At 34.3% G+C, this 27,320-nt stretch overlaps 6 protein-coding genes across 7 annotated transcripts; 2 read left to right on the top strand and 4 right to left on the bottom strand.

The window, feature by feature from the left end:
- Positions 1-1,342: 1,342 nt before the first annotated feature.
- Positions 1,343-10,550, top strand: LOC106777900 (phosphatidylinositol 3,4,5-trisphosphate 3-phosphatase and protein-tyrosine-phosphatase PTEN2A). Its single transcript, XM_014665719.2, has 13 exons — positions 1,343-1,533; positions 1,944-2,385; positions 5,225-5,326; positions 5,418-5,474; positions 6,670-6,735; positions 7,768-7,944; positions 8,041-8,127; positions 8,228-8,292; positions 8,360-8,436; positions 9,123-9,169; positions 9,253-9,383; positions 9,652-9,721; positions 9,857-10,550. Exons 2-13 carry the CDS (start codon positions 1,963-1,965, stop codon positions 10,373-10,375), a joined length of 1,821 nt encoding a protein of 606 aa, XP_014521205.1. The 5' UTR covers positions 1,343-1,533; positions 1,944-1,962; the 3' UTR covers positions 10,376-10,550.
- Positions 10,551-11,720: 1,170 nt separating this feature from the next.
- LOC106776313 (F-box protein SKIP2) lies at positions 11,721-13,694 on the bottom strand. The gene has a single exon (XM_014663723.2). The coding sequence runs from the start codon at positions 13,608-13,610 to the stop codon at positions 11,907-11,909; it is 1,704 nt and encodes a 567-aa protein (XP_014519209.1). The 5' UTR covers positions 13,611-13,694; the 3' UTR covers positions 11,721-11,906.
- A 2,712-nt stretch (positions 13,695-16,406) lies between these two features.
- On the top strand, positions 16,407-18,124 carry LOC106777141 (cyclin-D3-2). Its single transcript, XM_014664668.2, has 4 exons — positions 16,407-16,951; positions 17,044-17,245; positions 17,362-17,492; positions 17,574-18,124. Exons 1-4 carry the CDS (start codon positions 16,541-16,543, stop codon positions 17,847-17,849), a joined length of 1,020 nt encoding a protein of 339 aa, XP_014520154.1. The 5' UTR covers positions 16,407-16,540; the 3' UTR covers positions 17,850-18,124.
- Positions 18,125-21,021: 2,897 nt separating this feature from the next.
- Positions 21,022-22,663, bottom strand: LOC106777005 (ADP-ribosylation factor 2). Of its 2 annotated transcripts, none has more exons than XM_014664501.2 (6): positions 22,548-22,663; positions 22,300-22,476; positions 22,032-22,102; positions 21,750-21,869; positions 21,492-21,610; positions 21,022-21,335 (listed from the first exon to the last, which is right to left on the bottom strand). In XM_014664501.2, the coding sequence occupies exons 2-6, from the start codon at positions 22,445-22,447 to the stop codon at positions 21,245-21,247; spliced, it is 549 nt and encodes a 182-aa protein (XP_014519987.1). In that variant the 5' UTR covers positions 22,448-22,476; positions 22,548-22,663; the 3' UTR covers positions 21,022-21,244. The 2 variants fall into 2 exon arrangements, with proteins under 2 accessions (XP_014519987.1, XP_014519986.1); XM_014664500.2 differs by having other exon boundaries at positions 22,300-22,455.
- A 256-nt stretch (positions 22,664-22,919) lies between these two features.
- Positions 22,920-23,828, bottom strand: LOC106777499. Its single transcript, XM_014665070.2, has 2 exons — positions 23,544-23,828; positions 22,920-23,464 (listed from the first exon to the last, which is right to left on the bottom strand). Exons 1-2 carry the CDS (start codon positions 23,559-23,561, stop codon positions 23,252-23,254), a joined length of 231 nt encoding a protein of 76 aa, XP_014520556.2. The 5' UTR covers positions 23,562-23,828; the 3' UTR covers positions 22,920-23,251.
- A 121-nt stretch (positions 23,829-23,949) lies between these two features.
- On the bottom strand, positions 23,950-25,918 carry LOC106777096 (microtubule-associated protein RP/EB family member 1C). Its single transcript, XM_014664616.2, has 6 exons — positions 25,687-25,918; positions 25,459-25,614; positions 25,253-25,356; positions 24,778-24,994; positions 24,584-24,697; positions 23,950-24,476 (listed from the first exon to the last, which is right to left on the bottom strand). Exons 1-6 carry the CDS (start codon positions 25,792-25,794, stop codon positions 24,198-24,200), a joined length of 978 nt encoding a protein of 325 aa, XP_014520102.1. The 5' UTR covers positions 25,795-25,918; the 3' UTR covers positions 23,950-24,197.
- Between the last annotated feature and the right edge of the window lie 1,402 nt (positions 25,919-27,320).

Genomic DNA, 27,320 nt, shown 5'->3' with positions numbered 1-27,320 from the left:
ATCTTTTGAAAATACGTGAACATAATTATTTAAAAGGAGAAAATGACATATTAAGATGTTTTAGCTTTATATTAAACTTGAGGTTATAAAGGAGATAATTTTGACTCAATTGATTCATATAGAGAGAAAAATATGTAATTATAGTTGAAAGAGATTCCTATATAAAGTATTCTGCGATATTGAAAAAAAATATATGTATAATACATCATAAAGATTTACCTTATCATACGAGTTAATTGAATTTCTCTTGTATTTACTTTGTTACATGATAATTTGTTTCTAAGTTGTAATATTATAATTGATGACAAAAAAAAGTTAGTTGAATTAAAATTTAAACACTTTTATTTCCAATAAATATTAGTTAATAAATTAAAATTGTATCCATTAAAATACTTGGATGATATCTGATTATTGTCGAATTTAATTATGATTTAAGGTTCATTCATTTATATATATATATATATATATATATATATATATATATATATATATATATATATATATATATATATTAACTGTAATTTTTTCAATCTCTTATATATAGTTAATTATTAATTATGACGATTGTGTTATATAAAAATAAATGATATAAGATATAGGAGTACTCAATAAAAGATATATATAAAAATATTAAATACAATATATTAAATACAATATATTAAATACAATATATATATATATATATATATATATATATATATATATATTAAAATCTTTATGAATGTGGTTATAAATATTGTTTATATTATTTTAATTTTAAGTAATATAAGTGTTAGTAGAATGTTACACGTTATATTATCCTGAGTAAGAATTTCTTTACGATTATTTTTAAACAAATTTTATTATAAGGTCATGAATAATATTATGTACGTAACTTTAGTAATTAAAAGAATACTTGTATTTTATATATTATAAGAAGATAAAAGAATAAGTATGAATGTCCTTTTATATTTGAGTGAATAAAAAGTATCAACATATATGATTGATTAGTTTAACCTTTAAAATTGCAAAGGAAAACAAGATCAAACCCTAATATTAGGTGAATCAATAGTTTCACTGTCTCATTCGTTTCATTTTCATGTGCTAACTATTTTTTTTTTCAAGCACCCAATGAAAATATTTCTAAAAGTTCAAAAGTGTTTTTAAAATCATATCCAACATCAGGCCATAGCTATTTTTTCTTTTCACTTTTTTAACATTAAACTTTATCATACGCGACGTGGAAAGAAATTATTGAATCGATCGAAAAGAAGAAACAAAAATGGACGAGGGTGATTTTAATTCATCATTGTAGTCATTGTAATTTTTAATTATTTATTATGATAAAATAGTGCCACGGTGGATTGTCAAATAAGCAACGGTCCGCAGCTGTTCATTTCCTTTTTGCCCTTGATTTCCGATGTGTAATTGCTCATGATCTCAATCAAACTGCATTGATCCAATTCCCAAACTCGCAAATCGTGTGTTTCTCCTTAACAAAGTCTTTGTTCTCTGCAAAACAGATCGAACAGTGTGCATCAGCATCGACTCACCGTAAGCGATCCACTGCTCCTGCCTTTTCCATTTGTTGAATCTATGAAATGAATGAGTGTCTGCAATATTTACAAATTAATATAATTATTGTTTTCTTCAATCGCAAATCTGCTTAATCTGTATTCCGAAGCCTCCATTTTCAGATCCCTGTGTTTACATTCCCCCGCCGACGTTTTTGCCCTGCTTTGGTTCAATTTATGCTCCCATCCAGTTAATTTATCGGACAACCGCTTAGATTATGAGACTAATTAGCTCGTGTGAAGTAGGTGTTTTTCTTTGGGTATTATCATATTGTAATTTTCCCACCAGCATTGTATGATGGGCGTTAATTTATTTATTGCTTAGTTAGTTTGCTGTTAGCTGGTTAAAGGTAAATTGCTCTTCGCTTAGATTGGTGTTACGCTTTGCAGAACTGCATTTGAGTGACTCATGGAACCAGCTTCTGCTTATTCTACATCTCAACCTACTCCTCCAGTTTCTAGTGCTGAAGAACAACACTCAACCAAAGTGACAGGACAGATCAACAACGCACATGATTCACCATCAACTTTACCTGCTTCTGGCATGTCATTATGGACAAAGCATCTGAAATTTCCAGGCCTTGGCCTTGGACAAGCACAACAGGATTCGCAGACCGATAACACAGGCATATCAGCTTTTGCTCGCCTGACTGGTGGGCTTGGATTGCGAACGCAGTCAAAAGAAACTGCTGCTCCAGTCAATTCGGGACCTGATCAATCTAATTTAATTGAATCCTTCGCCAAAGGGTTGATGGACTCTTCCAAGAGTGCGGTAAAAGCTGTCCAGGTCAAAGCACGCCATATCGTCTCTCAGAATAAACGTAGATACCAGGTTCGTTGACAACGAAATTTCGCAACTAGTCTGGTTTTACCTCTATGACGTGCATTACATGGATTAAATCATATGATTGATTCATGTTATTGTGTCCAAATCTGCTGGTTGAGTCACTTGCATTTGTGTTAACACATGTTCAATACATGCATATGCAGGATTTGTTTTTTCAAATTGTGGATATAAAAACTGGAGCCTTATGTTTACATATTTTTCTGTTGATATAGTTTTGCATCAGGATTATGTAATTATTTATCTGCATTGGCAGCAACTTCCGTTCAAAATTTGTTATAAAAATAGGCACACCACCTGAATGATACTATTAATGTTGCAGCTGAGTGTGTTGTTATAATTGACATGCAAAAGACGCGCCGATTTGGAAGACACATCAATAATGCATCTCAAAACAGAACTCACTAGAGAAGATCTCATTAGATGATTCTAACAAATTACACATGCCTCAGTAGACGCTATAAGACTAGTCATCTACTCATATGTACTAATGCATATAATCACATAATCACCTAAGACATGTTAGTGAGTGTTCATCACTCAAGTTATAGTGAGATGCAAGAGGTGTGGACACAGGTTTCAAGTTTGTTATTCTAAACTTATCAAGAATTTTTCCGAGATTGGTCTCCTGAGACACATATAGATGCTTCAACTCACGTTGTCTAATGATCCCATTCCCCAAATCTTTCATTTTAGCTCCAAAATCTTTCATTTCAAACTCGCTATTCATCCTAATTTTAACCTTTTGCACCTCATGTTTACTATTGCTTGCCATCAAAGTATCATCTACATCTAACAACAATATAACGATTAGACCTTTTTATGGAAATTTGTTGTCAAGTATCGTATTTGCTATGTTCAAAATCAATTATTGCAATCAATTCAGACTATGTAAGGATCTATTTAACTTACAAATATAATCCTCCTTGCATCCTACATCAAATCCTTCTGGTTGCTTCATATAGATGGTCTCTTCTAAGTCTCCATACAAGAAAGCAGTCTTAATGTCCATGTGTTCCAGCTGAAGGTTAAACTCAACAACTATGGCTAATAACATCTGAATGGATCTGTGTTTTACTACAAGAGAAAACACATCATTGTAGTTGATTCCTTCACTCTAAGTAAAGCCCCTAGCCACCAATCTCCTCTTGAATTTTTGTTGACTAGTTTTTGGATTTCCATCTTTGTGTTTGAAGATCCATTTACAACTGACCAACCTAGAACCCATAAGTTTATGAACAAGTCCAGGTATTGTTTAGATGAAGTGACTTCATCTCCTCAGTCATGTTGTCTAGTCATTGAGTCTTCTCCTTACTTGCTAGTGGAGAGGTCACACTAGACGGTTCACCATCTAACACCTCACTAGTAATCACTTAGGAGTATGCAATTAACTTTGCATAACCATACCTCTCTGGAGCTATTACCGATCTCCTCATTTTATCTTTGGCAAGCAAGTAATCATCAACTTGTCTGTTTTCAAAAGACATTTGTCATCTATCGTCCAATGCATTGTCTTGTAGAAAATTAGACACTCATCTTGTGCCATAATCCACCTCAATGTTATCCCTATCACCATCATGGCTACTTCTAGGCTTACATTTTGAGACTTTTGGCTTGTAAGCCATTCCAATCTCATATCGACTAGTGATAGTGAGTGTAAATCTCACCTTACAAGCCGATTTTGTAGAGTTGAGTTAGGTTTAAAGTCCACTTCTTAACAAAGCCTATGTCTTGGTTATTGATACACTTCCTGAATCTTGACTCAAGACGTCATAGACAGTGTGCTTTTACACCTTCTCGATAAACTAGGAACATGCACTTGACGACAAGTGCATCCAATTTTCCTTGCCTCATGTGAGCATAGGCAACATAACTAAAAATTCTCAAGTGATCAAGGTTAGGGGAGTATCCCGATCAAATTTCCTTAGGAGTCTTCATCTCCAGCGCTATTATAGGACATCTTCCAATTTTTGAAATTCGCAAAGGCTTCCTCCTTGGTCTTCTGAGGATAAATCCATAACTTCCTTGAGTAGTCATCTATTATGGACAAGAAATATTTAGCTCCAGAGTGTGATGGAGTTGAAGATGGTCTCCATTGGTCAACATGGACAGACATAACCCAAAGTTTCCTTAGTCATTTGCTTCCGTACGTTAATATGAATTCTACAAGCTTTTCTCCGACATTGCTCACAAAATCTCAACTACTAGATTTTGTCAGTGCCAAATAAACCTTCTTTCTTCAGTTCCACTAAGCCTTTCTCGCCTTCTAATACCCAAAAATGTTCCTTATCAGTATGAATTCCATCAAGTTAAGTATGCTAGATTTTTATCTGCCATCCCTGCATGTTGCTGTTTATCAATCAAATAATTCACGCAATGTGCCAAAACTTCAAGCATGCTCTACTTTTCGGTGCACATATGTAAAAGAAACAAGTTGTATAAAACATTTTATAGGAGATTTTGATATTCGCTACAAATTTTCTCAAATGTATTTTCCATAGGTTTATTGCCTCCTATTAAAAGATTTGCTTTGTCTTCTAACATTCTTAATAACACAAATGTTGATTTTCCCACTATTTATAAAGCATCATGAGGGAATTGGTCAGTATCTTGACTTTATTTATTAAAGAATCAAATTGGTTGTGACTTCTTAGGCAATGTATCATATTGTGTATATGATACCTCTCTGATACAAGTTTACATTTTTCTACCATATTTAATGAATTTTGGAAAGAAACAATTGTTTTTCTCTTAAGAAATGAGTTAACTTCCATGTTGCTTTCATTTTGTTGTACTTTAATATTTCAGCTCTAATTCTTTGAAACAGGAAGATGGATTTGATTTGGATATGACATACATCACTGAAAATATAATTGCTATGGGATTTCCGGGTGGTGATATTAGCTCTGGAATTGTTGGATACATTGAGGTATACTTGTTGACAGTCAGTCCTTGTTTCTCATGTTCAAGCCAAGCTCAGTTATCATTCAATTTTGTTTTAAGGGGTAGCTGTGTTTCAGGGGTTCTATCGCAATCACATGGAAGAAGTGATCAAATTTTTTGAAACACATCATAAGGTAACATATTATCTACATGGGTTCGTATAATCTGCTCATCTATTCGCACTCAGAATTTGGCAGAGCATTGAAATCTAATAGCTGGCATGATACTTGAGTCACACATTGGAAGTATTGGATTCTTGTATGGGGTTTATAAGACTTTCGTCCTCTAATTGCAGTGGCTAATTTGTGTTACAGATCTCCTACGTTTCATATAAATAAGTATGTAAAAGAAATCTAGAACAGAACCAAATAGTACTTTTCTTCTAGTTAACAGCCAAGCAATATAGAAGAACACATTTTATTGGAAAATGTAAACTATATCCTCTGTTAAAGCCATTAAATCCCTTCATAGTTCATATTGCACAGAATCCATTAGATAAACAAATCCTAACCCTTTGAATGGATAATATCCTATCTATCTAACGTAAAATCAATAGAATCTGAAAGACATTCGTAAGTTATAAGCTTGGTTGCTTTTTTAGCTCGTGTACTTGAGTCTATGTGCAGTTTTAGTCCTCTTAGTTTTAGTTTTCTTGAATTTAGTCATCATATTTTCCTAATTGTTCAAATTAATTCCCCCACCTCAAATTTCATCCATTAAGTAACAGAATTTTTAAAGAGGTGTAATCTATCATCGATATGTATAGATTCACAAAGGAGAAAAATATAAAATAATTAAATAAAATATATTTATTTTATTTCATACATTCTTTGTTATTTACATATTTTATACATTTTTTTCTTTGCTAATTTATACAAATTAATTTTATGCCACACCTTTATTACATTTCTATTAATCATTGGATAACTTTTTTAGCTGAGTTGCTTTGAACAATTAAGAAATTAATAATGGGTAGAAAAAAATACAATTAAGCCCACCCAAAGTATAAAATAACACTGCTACATCACTTGGTTTAATTGTACAACACCAATCCACAGTATCCCAAATAACCGTTCAACTTTTAATTATAATTGACAGTGCTCTTGAATCCTTCTACTACTTATAAATAGATACGTTGAGTACCTAAATTCTAAAGATTCTGTCATACTCCAACTTCCTCTACAAATTTGAGCAATTACTCTTACTCATTTTTCTTGTCAATTACATGGTTTGCTCCAATAACTAATTTCTCCAGGTATCTTTGTGTACTGAGTGTTGATAATTTATTATCTTATCACAACTTTATTATTTTGAAACCTTGATGTGCAGGGTAAATACAAAGTATACAATCTTTGTTCAGAAAGGTTATATGATGGATCATTATTCCAGGGGAAGGTGTGATTTTCATCTTTATCTTCACTTTAGTAATCAAATTGATGCGTAATAATTTTGGCTGTTACCTATCATTATTTACCTGGCTAGTCTGGTGCACCTGCTCTTTAAGTGCATTTATTCTTTATGTTGTACTTAAAGTTGAAAATCTGAGTCAACTTGCCAAGAGCTTCTGATTGTTAATGTAGCTATCTAGAGTTTGGTATTTTTACATGTTTTAAATGACTGATCGTAGGACCTGATAGAAAGGAAATAGCACTTTTTTTCGTAAATTTTATCATTGAACCTGATAAAGATAAATAACAAAGGAAAGTAAATGAAAAGTATTCTAAATTGTAGCCTTTTTACGAATGGACGTTCTATATTTTGATTAGTCTCAATTTGTAGTAAATTAATATATGTTTTTGTTAACCTTTAATATGTATTTTCAATACTAAGCATTCAATAATTTAACAAATCAGTAAAATACTTTTAAAGGAACTTTATGAAATGATTAAAAAGATAACAAAACCATGAGGGTATGTTAGTCGTCCCTCTTGTTGGACTCCCCCTCCTCTCCTATGCCTCAAACTATATGTTATGACACATTACGAACAGCCACACTTGAAGATATGACTAGGGAATAATGGATTAGTGTAAAACAGAACACGAATGAAAAAGAAAAAATATACTTGTTTCTTTGTTGTCTAACTTTGGTGGTTGATATTGGTTATAGTATGACAGTACCTTGCATATCCTCAACAGAAATATTTAGAAGATCCTATTGACAAAGCTTTCTTACACTAAAATGCAGCCAATTGGCATGCCATTCCCCGAAGAACTCTAACAACATTTTGGAGTGTCTGAAAACATCCCATAGGAACATTAAAAAATTGGATATAAACATGGAGAAAATAATTATTTGACTTTTTTTGTTGCTATTTGGTTTTGCAGATATCAGAAAAAGAATTAAAGAATGGACCACAATTTCTTATATCAAATTGAATTGGCGTAATATTTTTGTTTGTCCTGTTAACGTACTGGGATTGCTTTCAGGTTGCAACTTTCCCATTTAGTGATCATAATTGCCCCCCTATTCAACTTATAGCATCATTCTGTCAAAGTGCATATTCATGGTTGAAGGAGGATATTCAAAATGTGGTGGTTGTTCATTGTAAAGCTGGTATGGGGAGGACTGGACTGATGATATGTTGTCTTCTTTTGTCTCTTAAGGCAAGTCATGATAATCAACTCCAAAGACTTTGAAATTTTAGTTGTGCTCTTCTATCTGAATTTTTCAATCTTTTGACTGTCAATATTATTTTGCAGTTCTTCCCAACTGCAGAGGAAGCTATTGATTACTTTAACCATAAAAGATGTGTAGATGGAAAGGCTCTAGTCCTCCCTAGTCAAATAGTCAGTCCATAATTTTGGTTTATTGTTTTCTTAAATATGGGATATATTCTGCCACTCTGGACATATTCTTCTAAAATCATTTATTTCTGTAATTTTTTAGAGATATGTAAAATACTTTGAACGGACTTTAACACAATTCAATGGAGAAGTCCAGCCTGGACGAAGGTAAGATGAAATTTTGTCACATTTTCCCAGAATAGAAGAAGGTTCCTCTTAATTTGGACTCTGACAGGTGCTTGCTAAGAGGGTTCCGCATTCACAAGTGCCCTTATTGGGTTAGACCATCTATTACAATTTCTGATCATAAGGGTAAGTAGCAAAGTTCATTGTTTTCTCTTCATGTCATTCCAATAATACTATAGTCTGAATTTCAACACATTTTTTAGCAAAGCTAAAATCTCATACACACTGTTTGGTTGAGAGGATGGGTGAAGATGGAATGGTGCATTCGGTGTGAAAGAGAAGAGAAATAATTAAAAAAATAGTGGAATTCGTTGTACCATGACCTATTTATACTCATCTCTTTATCTCTCTCCTCATCTTATACCTATATTATTCATCTATTTACATTTTAGCTATTTCTGTCCATCTACCCAACAAAGTATTAGATTCCAAAATTTGCATGAAGAGAGAAGGGAAAATGTAATGGTACGATTGTAAAAAAGACAAATTGTGTGGAGTCAACTATTGCTGTACTTGCTTGGTAAAGGAGCAAATGCACGAATGGACATAAATGAGATGACAAGTAAAAATAAGTTCTCAATATTATCTCATAGTATAGCTCAAGAAATTGAACCATTCATCTCGGGGTCTGGTTCAGAACTTCAGGTGTTCACATGTGTCTTTTCCCAACCGAGTATAAACCAAAGTATTTGATATGTATTTCTACCTCTTGAAGGCTCTAGTTTGTGCGGTATTTTCTCATGCAAATAGTCAAGTTGTTCTTACGACTGACATTTTAATCTACAAAGCCTGATGTTTTAACTTATTCCCAGGAGTTTTGTTTGCCACAAGAAACCATCCCAAAACAAAAGATCTATTGGTACACTATTTTTTATCCCTTATTTTGAGTTTTGATATTATATGGATTTGGATTTGATTACTGAATTTAATTTCTACACTCAGCCAGAAGATTTCTGGATCAGTGCACCGAAGAAAAGAATTGTGGTTTTTGCTCTACCAGGAGAACCTGGTCTAGCAGAGTTGGTAGGAGACTTCAAAATTCATTTTAATGATAGACAAGGAGATTTCTACTGGTTTGTTCAGAAACCTGTTTCTTTCGGACCTCTTTATTCAGAACATTATGATTATATTGTAACATTTAGAGTGATTTTAATATATAATTTTTTTTTATCAGGATCTTACATTTTTAACATGATGACGTAATATTGTATCATGATAATTATTTTCATTTATACTCCAATTTATATTATAGATTTGTTCTCTTAAAAGATGTATATAATATGAAACAACTTGTTTACACAAATTAACAGTTTTCTTGATGTAACAATTTCTTCTTGGCAGTTGGATGAATACAACAATGACAGAAAATCGAATAATTTTAGATGGTTCAGATTTTGATGGTTTCGACAAGGTAAAATATTCACTTCTATTCAATTTTATTTTTTGTGCAGGTTTAACCTCAATATCTTGCTGCAGTCCTTATTTACGTTATTGGTTTATTCTCTGAACCTGACGATAATTTAAACCTTACCGTTGCACCCTTCAGAGGAAGATCCCCGCTCCAGGATTCCGGGTGGAAGTTGTCATGATAGACTATAATGGCACCCTACCTTCAGCGACAAAAGCAAATCCCGCCAGCAAAGGATCTGACCGAAACACAGTCAATGCCCTACCTGGTCCAAAGTCTACTACATCTAATTCAACTGAGAGTAAACTCCCAAGAAATGAAGATGATGTATTCTCAGACAGTGATGAAGAGGAGGGCCGAGATACACAAAGCAAGAAAGCTGCAACTGAGTATAAATTTATGGCACCTCATCAAGCTTCCGAGGAGACAACAGACCATGTAGGGATGTTGACACACTCAACTGATCGGTTGTCACTAAAGAATGAGGCAGGCATGCAGAACAATACTTCTGAACAATCAACTGCAGATGAACATCATAAAATTCATACAGGCAATAGCAGCACAAACGTGGAATCTGTAGGGGCAAATGACATCAAGGCAATTGCAGCAGATGCTTCAGTTTTTTCCTTTGGGGATGAAGACTTTGAAAGTGATTGAAAGGAGGTGGGATGAACCGCTGATCCATTTCGTTCCTATTAAGGAAAGCCATTAGGCATTACAGGAATTCATTGGTTTCTCCCAATTTGTTGTCAAATGAACTTTCCTGTATCTGTTTATTTATACCATGTATATTTTTAATTTACACATTTATGTGATTCTTTCAAGTTTTCTACGTTATGTGCTTCCCTGTCGTCTGGAGAATTCCACAAAAGGTAACAAATACAAATCATATTAGTGTATTGTGAGTTGAAATAAGAAAAAAGTTACAAATACATGATACGAATATTTCTTTGCAAAATTGATAATATTGCGTAACAAATCTTAGTGCCTGTGTTTAATCTTAATTTAAAGAAATCATGGTCTTTTTCTTATTAATTTCCTGATAAAATATTTGAAAGAAAAAGTTATTTTTCAACTCTAATAATTTGTCAAACTTGCAGTGTAATATTATTTTTAAGATTCACATTCAAGAATTTATGTAAATATTATTTTTTGTTAAGATCTTAAATGACATGCAATAAATAATATATAGCTTGGGAAAAGAAGTTGCAAACGGACTAAATAGCACATTTCAATCTCTGGGTTGATGAAAGGAAGCTCTGTTTAAGTAACTGGTAGCGCATGTTGAAGTAATGATTTAAATATTCCGACGCGATTATCAGCTTTTCACCATCAAAGAGTAGATGTGATTTTAATCAAAATTAGAGTTTCATCAGATCAACCAATGAAGCAAATACACTGACGTAAGATATAATACTGATATGGATATAACTGATATAATACAGCCAATGTCCAAAATATAAGAACATGAGCACATCAATAATATATATAATCAACAAGACAAATTTTAACCTTAATTAAGAATTAATGTGTATGATTTACACTGTAAAATAAAATTTCTAATAATTATTGAAATAATTAGTTATATCTTAGAGAAACAACCTTAAAAATGTTACTGATATTATATTACATTTTATATTTTTGTAATTGTAAGACGATCGTCTGTGTCTGACGCTTCCCAGTTTCCAATCTTTTAAATCAACTTTATATTAAGGGAGAGATGAAAGTCTAAACATTAATTAATGAATACCACTCCAAATACCACCTAAATTTTGTATGTATCTAAATTGTGGAATATTAAGGGACTGAATATATGGCTAGTTAATATAATACACAGTCAGCAACAAAGCACCTACCAAGTATATTAAGAGAAATGAGATTATTCATAATTTGTACAATTTATTTATGTTTTATAAAAACTGGACCGAGTTTTCAGTATTTAACTAGACCGAGTTTTCAGTATAGAGACAAACAGGGGAAATAATCTGCAACAGATAGAAAAAAGAGACAATCAACGAGGGTAATTGACATATCTAGTTAACAATAGAGATGCTGCTATCAGCTGTTCATAAGAAAACAAAAAATCACATAACCAACACCGCAAAGACTGGCAATCAACATGAAAAAACTCGTCTCACATTGGGGAAAGCCAACATGGCAAGAAATGCTCCCTACTTTCTTACTAACATCATAAAAAGCTGCTACTGGAGACATTATCAATGTTAGACAGCCTTCTGAAGGCACATGATAATATATTTCTACCAGCCAAAAGGCCCAGCCTTGTTCGCAACATTGTCAATCGGGTGTTGTTATTATTTGAAGGAGCCTCAGCCTCAGCCTCAGCCTCCGCCTCAGCGTCTGCCTCAGCCTCTGCCACACCATCCTGAGCTCCCCCAACACCGTCACTTCCACTCCCATCCAAAGCTTCAACTTCACTGTCATCATAATTAAACGCCAAAGAAACCCTCTTTTCTCGCACCCACTCCACCCCTCTACCAGTAATCTTTCTGCACTTCTTCACCTTAACCTTAACCAAATTAGGACACCCCGACGCTAAAGCTCCGATCCCAGCATTGGATACAGGACACCCTTTAATGCATAGCTTCTTGAGTGCAACACACTTATCAGCAATACATTCAATCTCCGCATCACCAACGGTTCCAATCCCACAAAGAGCCAACCTCTCCAAATTCCTGCAATTGCAAGCAATCGCAGCCAAGCTCGAAAAAGTAGGGTAAACACCAATCAGCACTAGCTCCTGCAAATCAGGACAGTGTTTCGCAATCGCAGCCAAACCATCATCACCAATCCTATTAGTCCTCCATCCATCTATGTGAACCTTCCTCAACAACCTACACCTCTCAGCAACCATCGAAAGCCCTACATTGGAGCACTCCGCGGTTTTCACAACGTGCAGAGTCTCCAACCTCAAACACCTGGCCACCCCCACAAGTCCCACATCGCTAACTTGAACCTTCTCCAAGTGAATCTCAACCAAACCACCGTTTAAACATCCAATCCTAACCAGACTATCATCCCAATCCCCCGTACACCCAATCACCTTCAAAGTTTGAAGCTTCTTCGAACCAATCACAAGCGGCGCAAAGCTTTGACCGTTCACGAGCTCCTTTAGGCATATAGATTTCAACGAAGCCGCGGCACCAACCTCCACCTCGGTGATTTGGGGGACCCCGCGGAGCCGCTTCAGGGTTAGATCTTCTAACGTGACGCATCGATCGAGCAGCGCCGCGATTCCCTTCGTGCCGAACATGCACGACGCGCACGATAGCTTCTTCAAGGCCTTGCAATTATCGCCTACGCCGGCCATTCCAATTTCCGTTACGTCACGGCACCCGCGCAACTTCAGACGCGTGACGTTCCTGCAGCGCTTCGAGATCATAATCAAAGCGTCGTCGTTTAAGCTCGCGTACTTCCGGTCGATTCGTAAAGTGAGTTTTGTGACCGATTCGAAGCGGTCAAATAGGGGAGAAACGAGCTCTTGCAATTCAGGCCGAGCGACAAGCGAGAGGCGGTGCCGTCTCTCGCCGTCCACGCGGCGCCATCGCCGGCAGACCTCAGAGCACTCTTTCCGGTCGGCGTTGCTGAGAAAATGGAAAATCACGGCCAAACAATCGTCGGAAAGACGGATTGTGTGGTCAGCATCGAAATCGGGATCGCTGCTTGAATGTAACTGAGAAATTTGTTGTCGATTGATATCCGGCGCAGGCGGCGCGGCGGTGGACGGTGATTGTCCCATGGAAATGTGTGCGGGAAGCGGCGGAGAGGTATTGAAGGATTTATTACAAAGAGAAGGCATTGAACTTAAGGGAGGAGGCGCGTGTGGCACTCGCGCAACCACCTGGAAGTGGGCGAGATTTGCGTATGGGTTCATGCATCAGAGTCAGCCCAGGTACGCTATAGTGGGCTTGCGTGTCTCTGTCATCTTGGACCTGGCCTTTCACCTTTCCATCTTTCCACTCTCTCTCTCTCTCTTTTTTTTTTTTTTATTATTACCTTCTTTTATTTATCTATTTTATACTCTTCATTTAAAACTAAAATAGAAAAAAAATATATATATATATAAAATTATCGTAAACATAAGAAAAGGAAGGAAAATTATAAAGTAGTATCTAGTACAGGTAAATTTCAGTTAAAGTTCGTTTCAACACGATTGACTACTAGCAACACCTCTCTCTTTCCAGAAAACGCGCACATTACTTTACCTATTTTCTTTATTTGACTTAACATTTTCTTTTCTCTAAAACTTTTCTTATTGCATTATTTGAATTAAATATATGGAGAATTTTCAATTTATTAGTTATTTCAATGCTATAATTTAAAGAAAATTGAAAAGGTCATTTGAATAGTCTTGAAAATGAATAATTTTTAAAGCTAATTTTATTAAATTGTGCGAAATTACCCTGAAATGCCGAAACGGTCGTCTTCATCGTCTCGTGTATTAGACCGTATCTAATGGGTCTTTTATTCATAAAAAAAAAATATTATTTTCATATAAATTTTATAAATGCAAAATATTTTCAAATTGAAGAAAATTATTTATATCCTTCACAAACCCATAATTCAACACTAGTTGATGGTTTTGACTAGTCTGTATTAAAACTATAAGAATACCCGATTTCCATCGAGGATCCAACCTTTGTATAATTTTAGGTAAAAATTAAATATGAAAAGTATGTTTAATTTAAATATGTTATTGTAATTCCTTAAAACTATTAATTAAGTTCTACACGTGTCTGTGTCATCCTTGCACTTGTAGGTTTCCCTTGAGTCAAAGTTATAATTGATGATTCTTTGGTTGATGGGAAAAGCAAGCATTATTACTGGCAGGGATGGTTTTTCAAGTTCTTTTTAGTGTTGTATACTGCAACATCATCTTCAAGTTTTTTACATTTTCTCCAATCATCCACTTCACACCATCATTTACACTTCCTCAATTCTAATTAACATCGTCTCAATGCTCCAACAATACAGATTCCTTTTTAAGTGTGGATTACTATATACTATCAAATGATTCTGACGGAAATCACTTTAAAACAACCTTTTTTTTTTCAAAAGAAAAACCAACTTGTGTTAATCATGAACATGTTTGACAAGAGACTCGTGACTTTGTTATTTTTTTCATATCTTATCAGTGAAGAACTTCTATTATCAGTATTACACAAAGTGTTTCTTTTAATTAAGCGATGTAAGATTGAATCTTAGTAACGTGTCTTACTTTATGTCGAAGAGGAAGTACTCATGCATTCATGATCCCTCATAATATCAACAACATATCATATGTTTATAACAAACATATGGTTTTCCATGAAAAAAATTAGATTATTAAAGGTACTGGAGCACCCCAGTTTAATGGTTTGTCATTAGTGTAAGAAGAAGATTACCGATCACATTGTCATTTCGTCTGTAAATAAATATTGTCACTGTAAATGTTACACTTTTATTATTATTAGTAAGAGAACGATAAATACATGTATAATTATGTACATATTCTTTATATTCATTTGATATAGAGTTTAAAAGTAAAATACTTACAAAAGTATAAACTTTTATATATTTTTTTTAGAAAAAACTAAAATAAAAAATAAATAAGCATAGGGTTAATGAAGGTAAGAAAATTTATGTGTGTGAAATAATAATTTTTCGATTATTATTTTTGATACAAAAGTAACCCATTTTAGTGGTTTGTCATTGATGTTAGCAAATCCTTGCTATAACTGAGAATTTTATTAATTACCGCAACTGTGATTATTAAATATTCATATTATGTTATATTACCGTTAGTAAAAAAATCATCACTGCCATCAAATAAAACCAATCACGTTTTATTGTTTGTAAATATTGTCACTTCCAATATTCACATCTCTCCTTGTTACCAGAACAACACTAATCACATATATATAACTATTTCACTTTTTTTTCTTCTGTAAAAAAAATAAATCAATCATATTATTAACAGCATTGAATTGAATTGTTGGTTATTAACATTTTCATTATTTAAAATAGTTAATAAAATTCAAATGCTTAAACTTTTTTTATATAAAAACAAGTTTAAAAATAATTTTTAAATACAGGATGTGCCCATATTATTGTTTTTAAATTGTAAGAGCTAAATTTATTTATTTTCTTGCATTCATGATATTTTCTTGGCACAGTAAAAGGAAGTGGCGGGAGAATAAAAAAATGGAAAATGTATTATTAATAATTTTTTGATAATTTTTTTTATAATTATTTATGTGGTAATAATTGGAACTAATAAAACAATGACAAGATAATCTATAATGAGAAAGTTGTTAAAAAAAAAGGTTAAATATGTTTTTAATTCTTATACTTTGGGACGATTTTGGTTTTAGTCCCTATTTTAAACTAAGGTAGAATTTAGTCTTTCGCTTTAGAAAACTTTGGTTTTAGTCCTTTTTACCAAATTTTTTTAATTTTATTTTGAAACAACAAATAAAATTAAAAAAAATTGGTAAAAAAGACTAAAACCAGAGTTTTCAAGACTAAATTGTACCTTGGTTTGAGAGAGGGACTAAAACCAAAATTGTGTATAGGGACTAAAAACATATTTAACCCTTAAAAAAATTATTAAAATATTACGGTCTTAAAAAAATATAGTTTATTTATTTTATTAGTTTTGGTTTATGTTAAACTTAACTGAGTCCTACTTCCAACTCTGACTATTATCTGTGTCAGTAAGTAACGTTATGAAATGAAATGTTAAATGGCTTCTTCTTCCTCTTTCTCACACCATAGCCAAACAAATTTCTATCTTCATTTTCTTCATCTTCTTCTTCCAACACCATGCCTCAGCCACCCTCACCTTCCTTCCTCCTCTGTCATGAACAATACTCCTCTTTCCAACAACATTCTCCAACTCTCATAACCACCCCATCTTCACCTTCCATTTTTTCCGACCACCACCTCTTCTCCCAACACGACCACCTTCTCTCTCTACTCTCCAAAGAGGCCGCTACTCATTTCACTCCCTCCCCTTCCCACCACGTCGTACGCTGGATTTCTACACTTTCCCATTTCCACGGTTTCGCTCCTCTCACCACCGTTCTCGCCGTTAACTACTTCAACAGGTTCGTTAACAGAAGGAGCTTTAAGACCGAAGATAAACCATGGAAGACTCAACTGGCAGCCGTTGCTTGTGTCTCTCTCGCAGCAAAAGTGGAGGAAACACGGGTGCCGCTTCTTTTGGAGTTGCAAGTACGTTTTCCAACATCGCTGTTTGTTCGCTAAAGTTCCGAGTTTCCTTGTTTTTCCAATGTTAAACGTGGAAAGTTTTCGATTTTGTTTAGGTGGAGGAATCGGAATTTGTGTTTGAAGCGAAGACCATACATACGATGGAACTCCTCGTTTTGTCCACTCTCGAATGGAAAATGAACCCTGTCACTCCAATCTGTTTCTTTCAACACTTTCTCACAAGGCTTGCTTTAAAGCGTCACTTGCACTGGGAATTTATGTGTGGGTGTCAGCATGTTCTTCTCTCTGTCATTGCCGGTAAGATGTAATAATGTTGATAAATATGATACGTACACGATATCGCTCGGTACATTCATATTAATCTGTGACTAACTTGGTGTGCATTGTAATATTTATAATTATTTGTTTTTCAGATTCAAGGGTTATGAGTTATCTTCCTTCTACATTGTCTGCTGCTATAATGATACACGTAATTGAAGAGATTGAACCATTGAATGCTACGGAGTACCGAAATCAACTTCTTGGTTTACTCAAAAGTAACGAGGTGTGTCACTTTATCTTTAATCGTTCAAATCTGCTACATTTTTGAGTGATTGATTGGAAAATTTTGATGGGTATGTTGCAGGAGCAAGTGAATGAGTGCTACAAACTGATGCTGGGATTATTAGTTTGCTGTAAAGGGATTCACAATCCTGGTCAGAGGCGCAAACGTGTCTCTGAGCCAAGTAGCCCTGATGGGGTCATTGATGCATCTTTCTGCTGTGAAAGCTCAAATGATTCGTGGTCAGTGGCATCACTTTCTGTGGAGCCAGAGTTAAAGAGGAGAAAAGATGAGGACCAGCAGATTCGTTTGCCCCCAGCGAATCGAGTGTCTCTTGATGTTCTAAATATTCCTCGTTAATAATAACTTAGAATCATGGTAGTTTTATTAGAAAACGCAAGAAAATATCTGGCAGTTATGTTATGGAGGAGAAGTTTTGCTGTCAGTTTCTACATTGATGGCTGAACACTTGACAATGAACGAGGCAGAGAGAGACTCTATTCCTTCACTGTTATACAAGGATCTGATACTGAGTAGCAACATTACATGAAATGTAGTTTTACATGTGCAAGTTCAATTACGCATGATGTTTCCCAATGAGCAACATTCAAGGGGTTTCCTTTGTTTCTTTGTTATCTTCCAATCTCTCCCTGTTAATACAGAACAGGAACTCCACATTAAGGTTAACATGTAAACAAAGATGGCTAGAATGTCTTCTGCAATGCATTAGATGAATTAATGAAATTATAATACGTGGTCAAACAAGACCCGGAAACAAGTCATTTAACAAAGACATACCAACTCTACCGATCTATTTATGCTTTCACTTATCTCAATATGTTAATATTATGTTAATAAGGAACAAATCTGTTAATAAATGGATATGTATAATTTGGTTCCTTTTGAGTCATCCTCATTTCTTGACATTTGGTCTCAAAGTAGTTGGTTACCAGACCCAGCTTTCAGTTCTAACTCCATTTCATGAATATATAATAACTCCTTTCTTGTCAGTTGTTGGAAGAAAATATTGCCATTAAAAGTGTATGATGTATTTTTCAATTCATTGGTCGTATAGTCTGAACAAACTTTTTTTTCCTGTTTGACAATAAGTATGAACATGGGACTTTAAGCAATTCAGTGTCTGGTTGCAAATTTAATGTAGCGTTTGCTGTCACTAACTACCATATTATAATTGAAAATGCAAGTTCATATTATGAACACTATGACTTATAATTGAAGATGCAACTCCATATCACGGATACTGTGACTGTTATCTTGGTAAAAGAGACGTCTTCCGATTATTTGAAAACTGGGGATTGAAATTTCACCATATGGGTTTTGAGCACTTAGAACAGATCTGACAGAAGCACTTAAAAGTGTAGTTTGTAATTTCTATTATGTCATACTGCTGCTAAGAAAGTTATTCCTATTTTGTTCTGACGGAAGAACTTTTAAGAAGCTTTAAACAATTTACAATTTTAGATAATAATATTTATTATTTTAATTGACAAAGTAATATTTTTTATTTTTTTACTTTTAAGGCTGAGATGCTTAGGGAAATAGTAAAAACACCTTTTAAGCATCTTGTGAGTGTTGCATAAACTTTTTCAATAGACAAGTTCCTTGAAGCAACCTAAGGCAACTTCTGAACATTTCTAATTGAAGCTACTCTTGTCATTTTAAAGTAAAGATGCGAAAATAGAAAATGCATTTTGCACGATAGCTAAATAATGATAAAGATGGGCTATAGCTGCTATGAACTTGAATTGGATGTAGGTGATGGGTGATCGACAAGTTTTTTGGAATGATGAATTCTCTCTGAACTTTTAGGTGTTTTGTCTGACTTTTATGTTTGGAAAGTGATAGAGCCATTCTCATAATATAGCTATTAATTACACAGAAGAAGAGAAAATAGGCACGCAAAAGAGGCAAAATGATCAAAGAGAAGACCAGTCATCATAGGACGAAATATTTGAAAAAGACAAACTTTTTGAAATCGGGTGCCTCTGTTACCTCTCTGTCCTGTTCCTTTCCCATTTTTAACTGAGTTATGGTCAGCTATGTGTTGCTGTTTTATCATGCCATAGTTATGATGAAAGATTTTCAATGTGTCCAACAATAATTCTGTGTGATATGATGATTCTCCTTCAGATTGAACTTTTGCATGTTCTGTTTAGCCTTAGGAGAAGCATTAGGCAAACCAAAAACTTAGGTTGTGTTGACCAATAGGTTACAACTAAAATTGTTTGGCAAAAACAAGTCTGATTCAGATTTTCTATCATACCAGAAAGAAGAAGATTGTGACATGATTGAAGTCTATTTGGGAGTAGGATAGTGTTATAATTTCGATAGCAAAGGGACCACGAGTATGACCGAGGGGTTTGCCAAATGAAAAGGGTTCTTCTGATATACAACCAAGAGACAGAAGATTTGCATAATGTGATATCTATCTATAGACTAAAGTTGCTACCTAGAAATATAGCATCAAAAGCTAATAAGGAGCCAGCATTCTCCACATGCACGTAATATTAGGTGCGTTATGGTTTTGGTTAAAAGTGCCAAATTTATGTAAGCCAATTTTGTTTCCGCATAATCTACCTCTTTTAGCTACCTTGCACATATTGGTGTAGATGTTTGGTCTAGCGGCTTAATTATGAGGCCACATAAGTTAAATGGAAAGGACTACCACCACAGACAAACACTTTTTTTCCACCAACCTAAACAATATTGCTTATTCTATTCTTTATATCAAACACATTCTTCACTTTTAAATTGAAATTTTCAAACCCAGTAAATTAACAAGCTTTTCACATCAGAGCTTATGCTGTAAGTTTCACTACGTGAAATAGGCTAAAAGAGTAATCATTCTCTAAAGCCTTTTTCAGGGACCACCAAAAGCTTAAGTTAAACGAACACAGACCATGAATGCTTTATTTCATCTTTAACATGCCCTATCACGCAAGAGCCCCTCTAGCTTTCAAGCATAAATAATGCACATGTCCTTCCATCATGCGCTGATATTAAAGTTTTTTTATTAAGATAACGACAGATACATTAGGTTAAATCACGTCAATGATTTCTTCTAATCTGGACATTGTCATCATTTTACATCTTTCCCTTCTAATTGGTGTAGCCTACAACAGTTCGGTGTGTGCATAACACTCCTCATAACTTAACTTAAGTACTTGTTTCGGTTAGTAAGTAACTATACTTTCATACTTTAAATCACTTCACTTAGTTCAGTTTATTTCTCTTTTTCTAATATCTTGTTCGAGCAGGTAAATACTTGCTAAAAAAACTCCGATGTTTAAGTCAGATTTTAGTTATATCAATCTGTTATCACATTTAAGTCTTAAATGTCCAATAAATATAATCATCTACTTATGTATTTATAGATTTTCAAATAAACTTTTGTTTAGATTTATCCGATCGTGATCCAATATCTTATAAACATGTTTTATCTTATTAATTATCTTGAGGCTTTCTTAATGTATAAGATATTGATCAAACGTTGAATTGAAGGTTTGAGAAGATTCACTGACCATTCACTTTAAGATTGCGTCGATCGTTCATACTTTAATGCCTTGAACAGCTATGTCATACATATATCACAGTGATTGACATCAAAAGTAATTCGAAGTTCAACAAATAACAGATACAATAAAACTCATTTATGCCTATTATCAAACTATATATATAATAGAGAGTCTGAGCATTCATATCATGAAAGATCAGAAACGCGGTCAAAGCCTGGTTCATCTTGTCTTGTTAGATATGTGACTGGATAACCAATCTAGCCCTTCATAGAGTCCTAGCCCAGATGTGGCACAGGTTGGTTGGATGAACCTTCATAAATAAATAGCAAAAAACAGCTAAAATTAGTTATTCGATGAACATTATTAATTCTCACGAAGTTGCTATGTGTGATTGCTAAATGATTAAAGTTTTAAATCTATGCCTTGGTTTCTGATATTGAATCATTGTAATTAAAATGTAAAATACCAGCGACGCAGGCGAAGTGAATGTAAGCCAAGTTTGTCTGTAATTTCCGCAACACTTAAAGCATTAGGAAGGTCTTGCTTATTGGCAAACACCAGAACTGTAGCATCGCGAAGTTCATCCTGCAATGCTCATCATCAAACAAGATTATTACATCATTCAACTGTTCGAAGACAAAGCTTGCTGATTTTCATTTGGGGAATCTGCTGATAAAATTTAACCATGGTTCAAAGTCTTACCGGTTTAACTAAAATTACTGACCTCACTTAGCATTCTGTGCAATTCGTCTCTGGCTTCCAAAATTCTGTCTCTGTCGTTACTGTCTACCACAAAGATAAGACCTTGTGTGTTCTGAAAGTAGTGTCTCCACAATGGTCGAATCTACATAGGATTTGGCATAGGATTACAATAGTTTTTGTAACATGTGCATGGATTTTTACCATATACTGATTATCCCATAAAAATTATATTTTGGTAGACAACTCTGTAAGCGCAAGATTCATTTCTTAATAAATTAAGATGTGTCCAGAAAAACACAAATACCTTGTCCTGCCCTCCAACATCCCAGACGGTGAAGCTGACATTTTTGTACTCAACAGTCTCCACATTGAAGCCTGATCCATCAAACATATATACCCAATTTTAATCATTTCAATTTTTATAACTTAATGAGATATGTATTACTTAATATTCAGAAATAAGGTGGATCAATCACACTTCCTTGAGTACAGTATATATATATATATATAGTACGAATTCAAAATATTTGTCTAAGAACAGAGGGAAAAAAGGTACGGTGACTAGTATGAACCTATTGTGGGTATTGTAGTGACGATTTCTCCCAGTTTAAGTTTATAGAGTATTGTTGTTTTCCCAGCTGCATCGAGACCCACCATGAGGATCCTCATTTCTTTCTTCGCATAAAACAATCTCATTAGCCGTGACACTGTCAAACCCATTGTTGCCTCTGTTTCAATCAAAATTTTGGCTGAAAAAACCACCTAAAATGTAAACCGTGGAAAATTAAAAACAAAATTAACCATGGAATTCTTTTCATACCAAAAATCAGAGTAAGACCCTTGAAATTCTTTTTCTCTTTTTTTTTTCTCTTCCAAACTTTGATGGAAGGAGAGGAAGGTGCTACCTCAAAAAGATGTACTTTTTTGGAAGCAGAGGAAACTTAAAAATTACTCTGTTGCTCGTATATTTTATAACCATGTGACCAGAAAATAGCACCAGGAATCAATACTGCACTAGTAGAAAGAGGAATAGGATTCGAGTGTAGATAGCTGAACGAATAAAGTGAATGATGGGCATGCCATTTGAAACCATGGGTAATAAAAGCGACTTATTATGATTGTCCCTCCATGCAAAAGTGATCTTCTGATATGAATTTTCTAGTCCCATCCAGAAGTGAGATTCGGATGACACACACTACATAAGTTAAATCAGCGTCAAACCAAAGCAAGGGTTCACGCAAAAGCAACAAACCTCGATTTTCTAAAAAACATGTTTTTGTTAATGTGGATGTGAAAATATCGAAAAATGATGTAGCTGGTTTGGCTAATTAGCCTTAGAATAGAAAAGTAACAACGGGGGTTTATAGGATTAATTCGGATACAATACTGAATACATCGCACTACTTTGTCCATGTCTTCGTGACTAACGGACAACTTAGCAATAGCAATAAAAGAATAAATTTACACATTGCCAGACCTATTTCCTTGGCTAAACAAACGGATCAAGGACACTCCATGGTTACATTATTTTTTGGCCACGGCATCTTTGGCGGACTGTAGAGTGGATGTAACAGCAGCCGCAGCACCGGCAAGTATTCCACCACTGGTGTTTTTCGTTGTATGGAGCTGGTGAACTACATCAACCTTCCTCATTTCTTGACCTTGCCCTGCTGAAGATCGATAATCCACACTTTCCACCTTTTTCTCCACGCAATTCTGTGCATTCACGGTCTCATTCTGACAGAAGAATTCATTCATTTATCATTAGAACTGAAAAATACATAAACAAAAAAAGGTTCTGGCGCTACACACTGACCTTCGATTGTTCATTCATGTTAGCCAATTAAATTAAAAAGTATAGATCACTTCCTCTAGGGTGATTTGTAATTGAATTTGGGCTTTTAAGAGTGGAGGAAGGCAAATCAAGATTATCTATGAATACCGAGAACAAATGCGGAGTAAAAGGGCCTAAATAACTACGCACCCCACATGTCACCGCTTGGTATGTCCTCCCATTCGATAATTGAATTAACCAATTAACAATGACATTTTTGGAAGGGGGCCAAAAATAAAAAACATTCTTTTGTTTAATCAGGTGATTATGGATTGACAGCGTATCTACAATTCTGGAATTGATTACAAATGTAATTTGACCCGATTTGAAAATAGTATTCGATCGTCACAAAATAATGAAAAAGAAAAGCTGAAAATGGAATTGGAGATAAACAAGCCAGAAATTACTTGACTAGGATCAGAAACAACAATTTGTTGATGACAACAGCAAAATCTACAAGGCAAAATATGTCTGGCTATATTTTTCTAGGCTGATATATGTTATAACTTGATAACACAACTATCCTAGAACGTCTAATCAATATAATATCCCTGTCAATTTCACACATGAAACATAACCAAAACAGTTGAACAAGTTGCTAATTGAGATTAACAACTAAAGGACGCCCCTCCTTCCTTAACAAGTCATAAGAGGTGACCCACTACAGTGAACATCCGAAATATCAGAAAGCCTCTGTCTCGGAGACAACGTTGCGATGCCAGCAGCATCAAAATCAATATTGGCAATATTCTTTCTCTTGTGAGTTTCTGAACTACTTTTCTCTTCCGAAACCTCGGCGATTGGGCTCAAGCCCTCTATTTCCTTATGACCAACAGAAAGCATAGCTTGAGCTTCAGCCACAGCCGTCCCATCATCATCTGCAGCATATAATATCTTCTGAATCGCCCCAACGATCTGAATCATCATAAACAACAATCACAGCAAACATGATCATTACCTAATAGCAACACCAGTTACTCGATTTCACCAGTCAATAACTAAAAACAATGAAAACACAGTACCGGAGAGTGTTCTATCTCAGGAGTCTGGCACAGTATCTCAATATCTCTCAGTTTTGCAAAGTAGAAGTCCCGTTCTTTCTCAAGACTGTCAATGGACAACTTCAACTCCGTTATCTGCATCAACTTGAATATTAGAGAAATGTATTTTCATCATTCGTTTGATAATTCTCGTTTACGTGAAAACAGAAAAAAACCTTTTCCTCGTAGGCAGGGCCACCTGCACTAGGTGCTCTCGCGACCTTAACAGCCTGATTTGTAGGGTTTGCATTGGAAACCTCGGTTCTTCGAGAATTATGGGAAGACTGAGGTCTCTGCGAAGTAGAACCCTTGGTAGAGGCTTGGGAGTTTGCAGATTTCTTACTCGTTTCTCTTCCTCCTCTGCAAACCTCTCTCCTCTCCAAAGCATTGTAGCTACAAACATTCAGCATATAGTATTTTAATTTTAAATTTAAATAATTTATATCCCCAATACCAAAAACATCGCACTACAGAATCCAAAATTCACAAGATTCTCCATGCCTGGTTAGATTTGAATTTCAATCGTAAACCCTAATTATCAATTCAAAACAACTACCCAATGATAGCAAGTTAATTTCAACGAATTAAAATAGGAGTCTGCAAGGATAAATATATACGTAACGTAAGAGAATCAAATTAAGATTGTATTACATGTTCTGTCCGGAATTGACAGAATCACAGTATCTTTTCATCCACTGCATGAACTCGAGGTTATCCAGTGGCCTTCCTTTCACGAGCTTGCTGACTTCGATGTGCTGACAGACACAATGAGAAATTCAATAACCCAATCAAAGATCGTCCAAAATTAAAGCAAAAACAGAGACAATATTAAGAGGAGGAAGGGAGAATGTTGTTACCTTGGTGATTTTGAGTTTGTTGAAGACATCTTGAAGGACCTTGTAGTTCTGAATCATCTCGTACTCGTTCTTGGCATCGAAATTGACCTTGTGCATCGGCACGATCCCTGGATGAGCCGCATCGAGAAGCTGGCAGTGAACCGCGCCGGAACATGCCTGACGAAATTGACAGAGTAAGAAACTGTGGCAGAAAGCCTAAACAAAGTATAAAAAGAACTGGATCAGAACCTCTTCGACTTTGGAGAGACTGAGTTGCAGAGTCGAGTTGATCCAAGAAAGAATCTCAGATCTGCCGACGAAGTAAGCCGCATCCATAATTCCAATGTTGGTCGCCATTTCTATCTCTCTCTCTCTCTCTCTCTCTCTATGCTCTTCTGTGTTCTTCTGCTAACGGCTCTTTGGCAAAGAAACAGAGGTGGCATATATATGGAGAGTGGAGCGGGAGTTTTCAAATTCAAAATCACCTGATAGGTGATCAACGTCTGAAAGCTGTCTTAATAAGGAATCCACACAACGTTCGTCTAAGCTGAATGGGGTGTGGACCGAACTTTTTGGGTTGGGCTTTATTTCAGCAGTTGGGCTTAGAGTAATTCCTTGCATAGTGGGCTTTAACAAAAACACTCTAAATCGGCTTTCATATCATACATCTCAAAACATGCTACCTTAAATAATTACTTCTATTTGACCATTAGTCGGTGCAAGACTATAGTCAACAAATAAACAAACCTAATTTTAATGACAAAAGATATACAAGTGACAAAATATAACAATTAAACAAAAAAATATTTTTAGTAGTGTTTATTTACAAATAAAAATGTTTTATTGTTATTCATTATTAGTATCTAGCCTTTTGGTGACGTGATAAAAATTATTAGAATAGGTGATTTTCCTTTTATCCCTTTTTATTCTTCCAAGTCTTCATGATTATTTATAAGTTCCCTTTCAAATCAAATCTACTAATTATATTTACCAAATAATATAACTTAATTTTTAGCTTTTCAGTCAATAAATAATAATTATTCCACATTAACGATATACATCATTTTTCTGTCTCTTAATTTGATAAAAGATGACTAGCCAGCCACATGTAATTTATTACTCAATCGAAAAGTTGTAAGTTGGAAAGGGTTAGATAATAAGTCTTAATAATTTAAAAAAAAATCTAATTGTTCCCATATTTGTTGATTACTAAATTATTTTTAATTCTCATGGATTAATCAAAAGGTCTTTTGTATATAAAAATGAAGATTAACATACAAATTAAATTCATAAGAAAAATTATAATTCTGACAATTATTTTTCTTTTACCTCTTAACTAATTTCTTTAATTGTTTATTACGTGATTAGGTTTAATTTGGAAAAAACGTATACTTTGGAAGAAATAAGGAGACAGACTGTCTCAGACCGTTTTTCTTTAAGAAATTTGAATGCGGCATCATTTAAATACCGAGATTTAAGAATAAAATAACAATATACAATTATCTTAGTAATTCTATATAAAAAAAATTAAAAATTTTAGCATAGTGATGAGAACAACGAATGCTAGAAAAGTTTATCATTGTCAAATTTAAACTTTCAGAAAATAATATTGTCAAAGTGATTACAAATATAGTTCTTATGGTATTTTCAATAATTTTGTTGCTTTTATTTTGGATCCCACCGAGAAAACCAGCCATCTTATTACTGTAAATAACTAATCGATTAGATTGGGCTTTCCCTTCATTTATTGGGCTTATGGCAATTTTATACCTTGCATTGTATGCCACGAAAACATTCGACCCTAAATAATTACTACTTATATTTACTCTTTTTTTAATTATATATATATATATATATATATATATATATATATATATATATAT

Source organism: Vigna radiata, chromosome 11, assembly GCF_000741045.1.
Source record: "Vigna radiata var. radiata cultivar VC1973A chromosome 11, Vradiata_ver6, whole genome shotgun sequence".
In the NCBI taxonomy this organism is placed as follows: Eukaryota; Viridiplantae; Streptophyta; class Magnoliopsida; order Fabales; family Fabaceae; genus Vigna; species Vigna radiata.
Note: the sequence above shows the minus strand (reverse complement) of the source record. Positions and strands in the feature narration are given on the sequence as shown.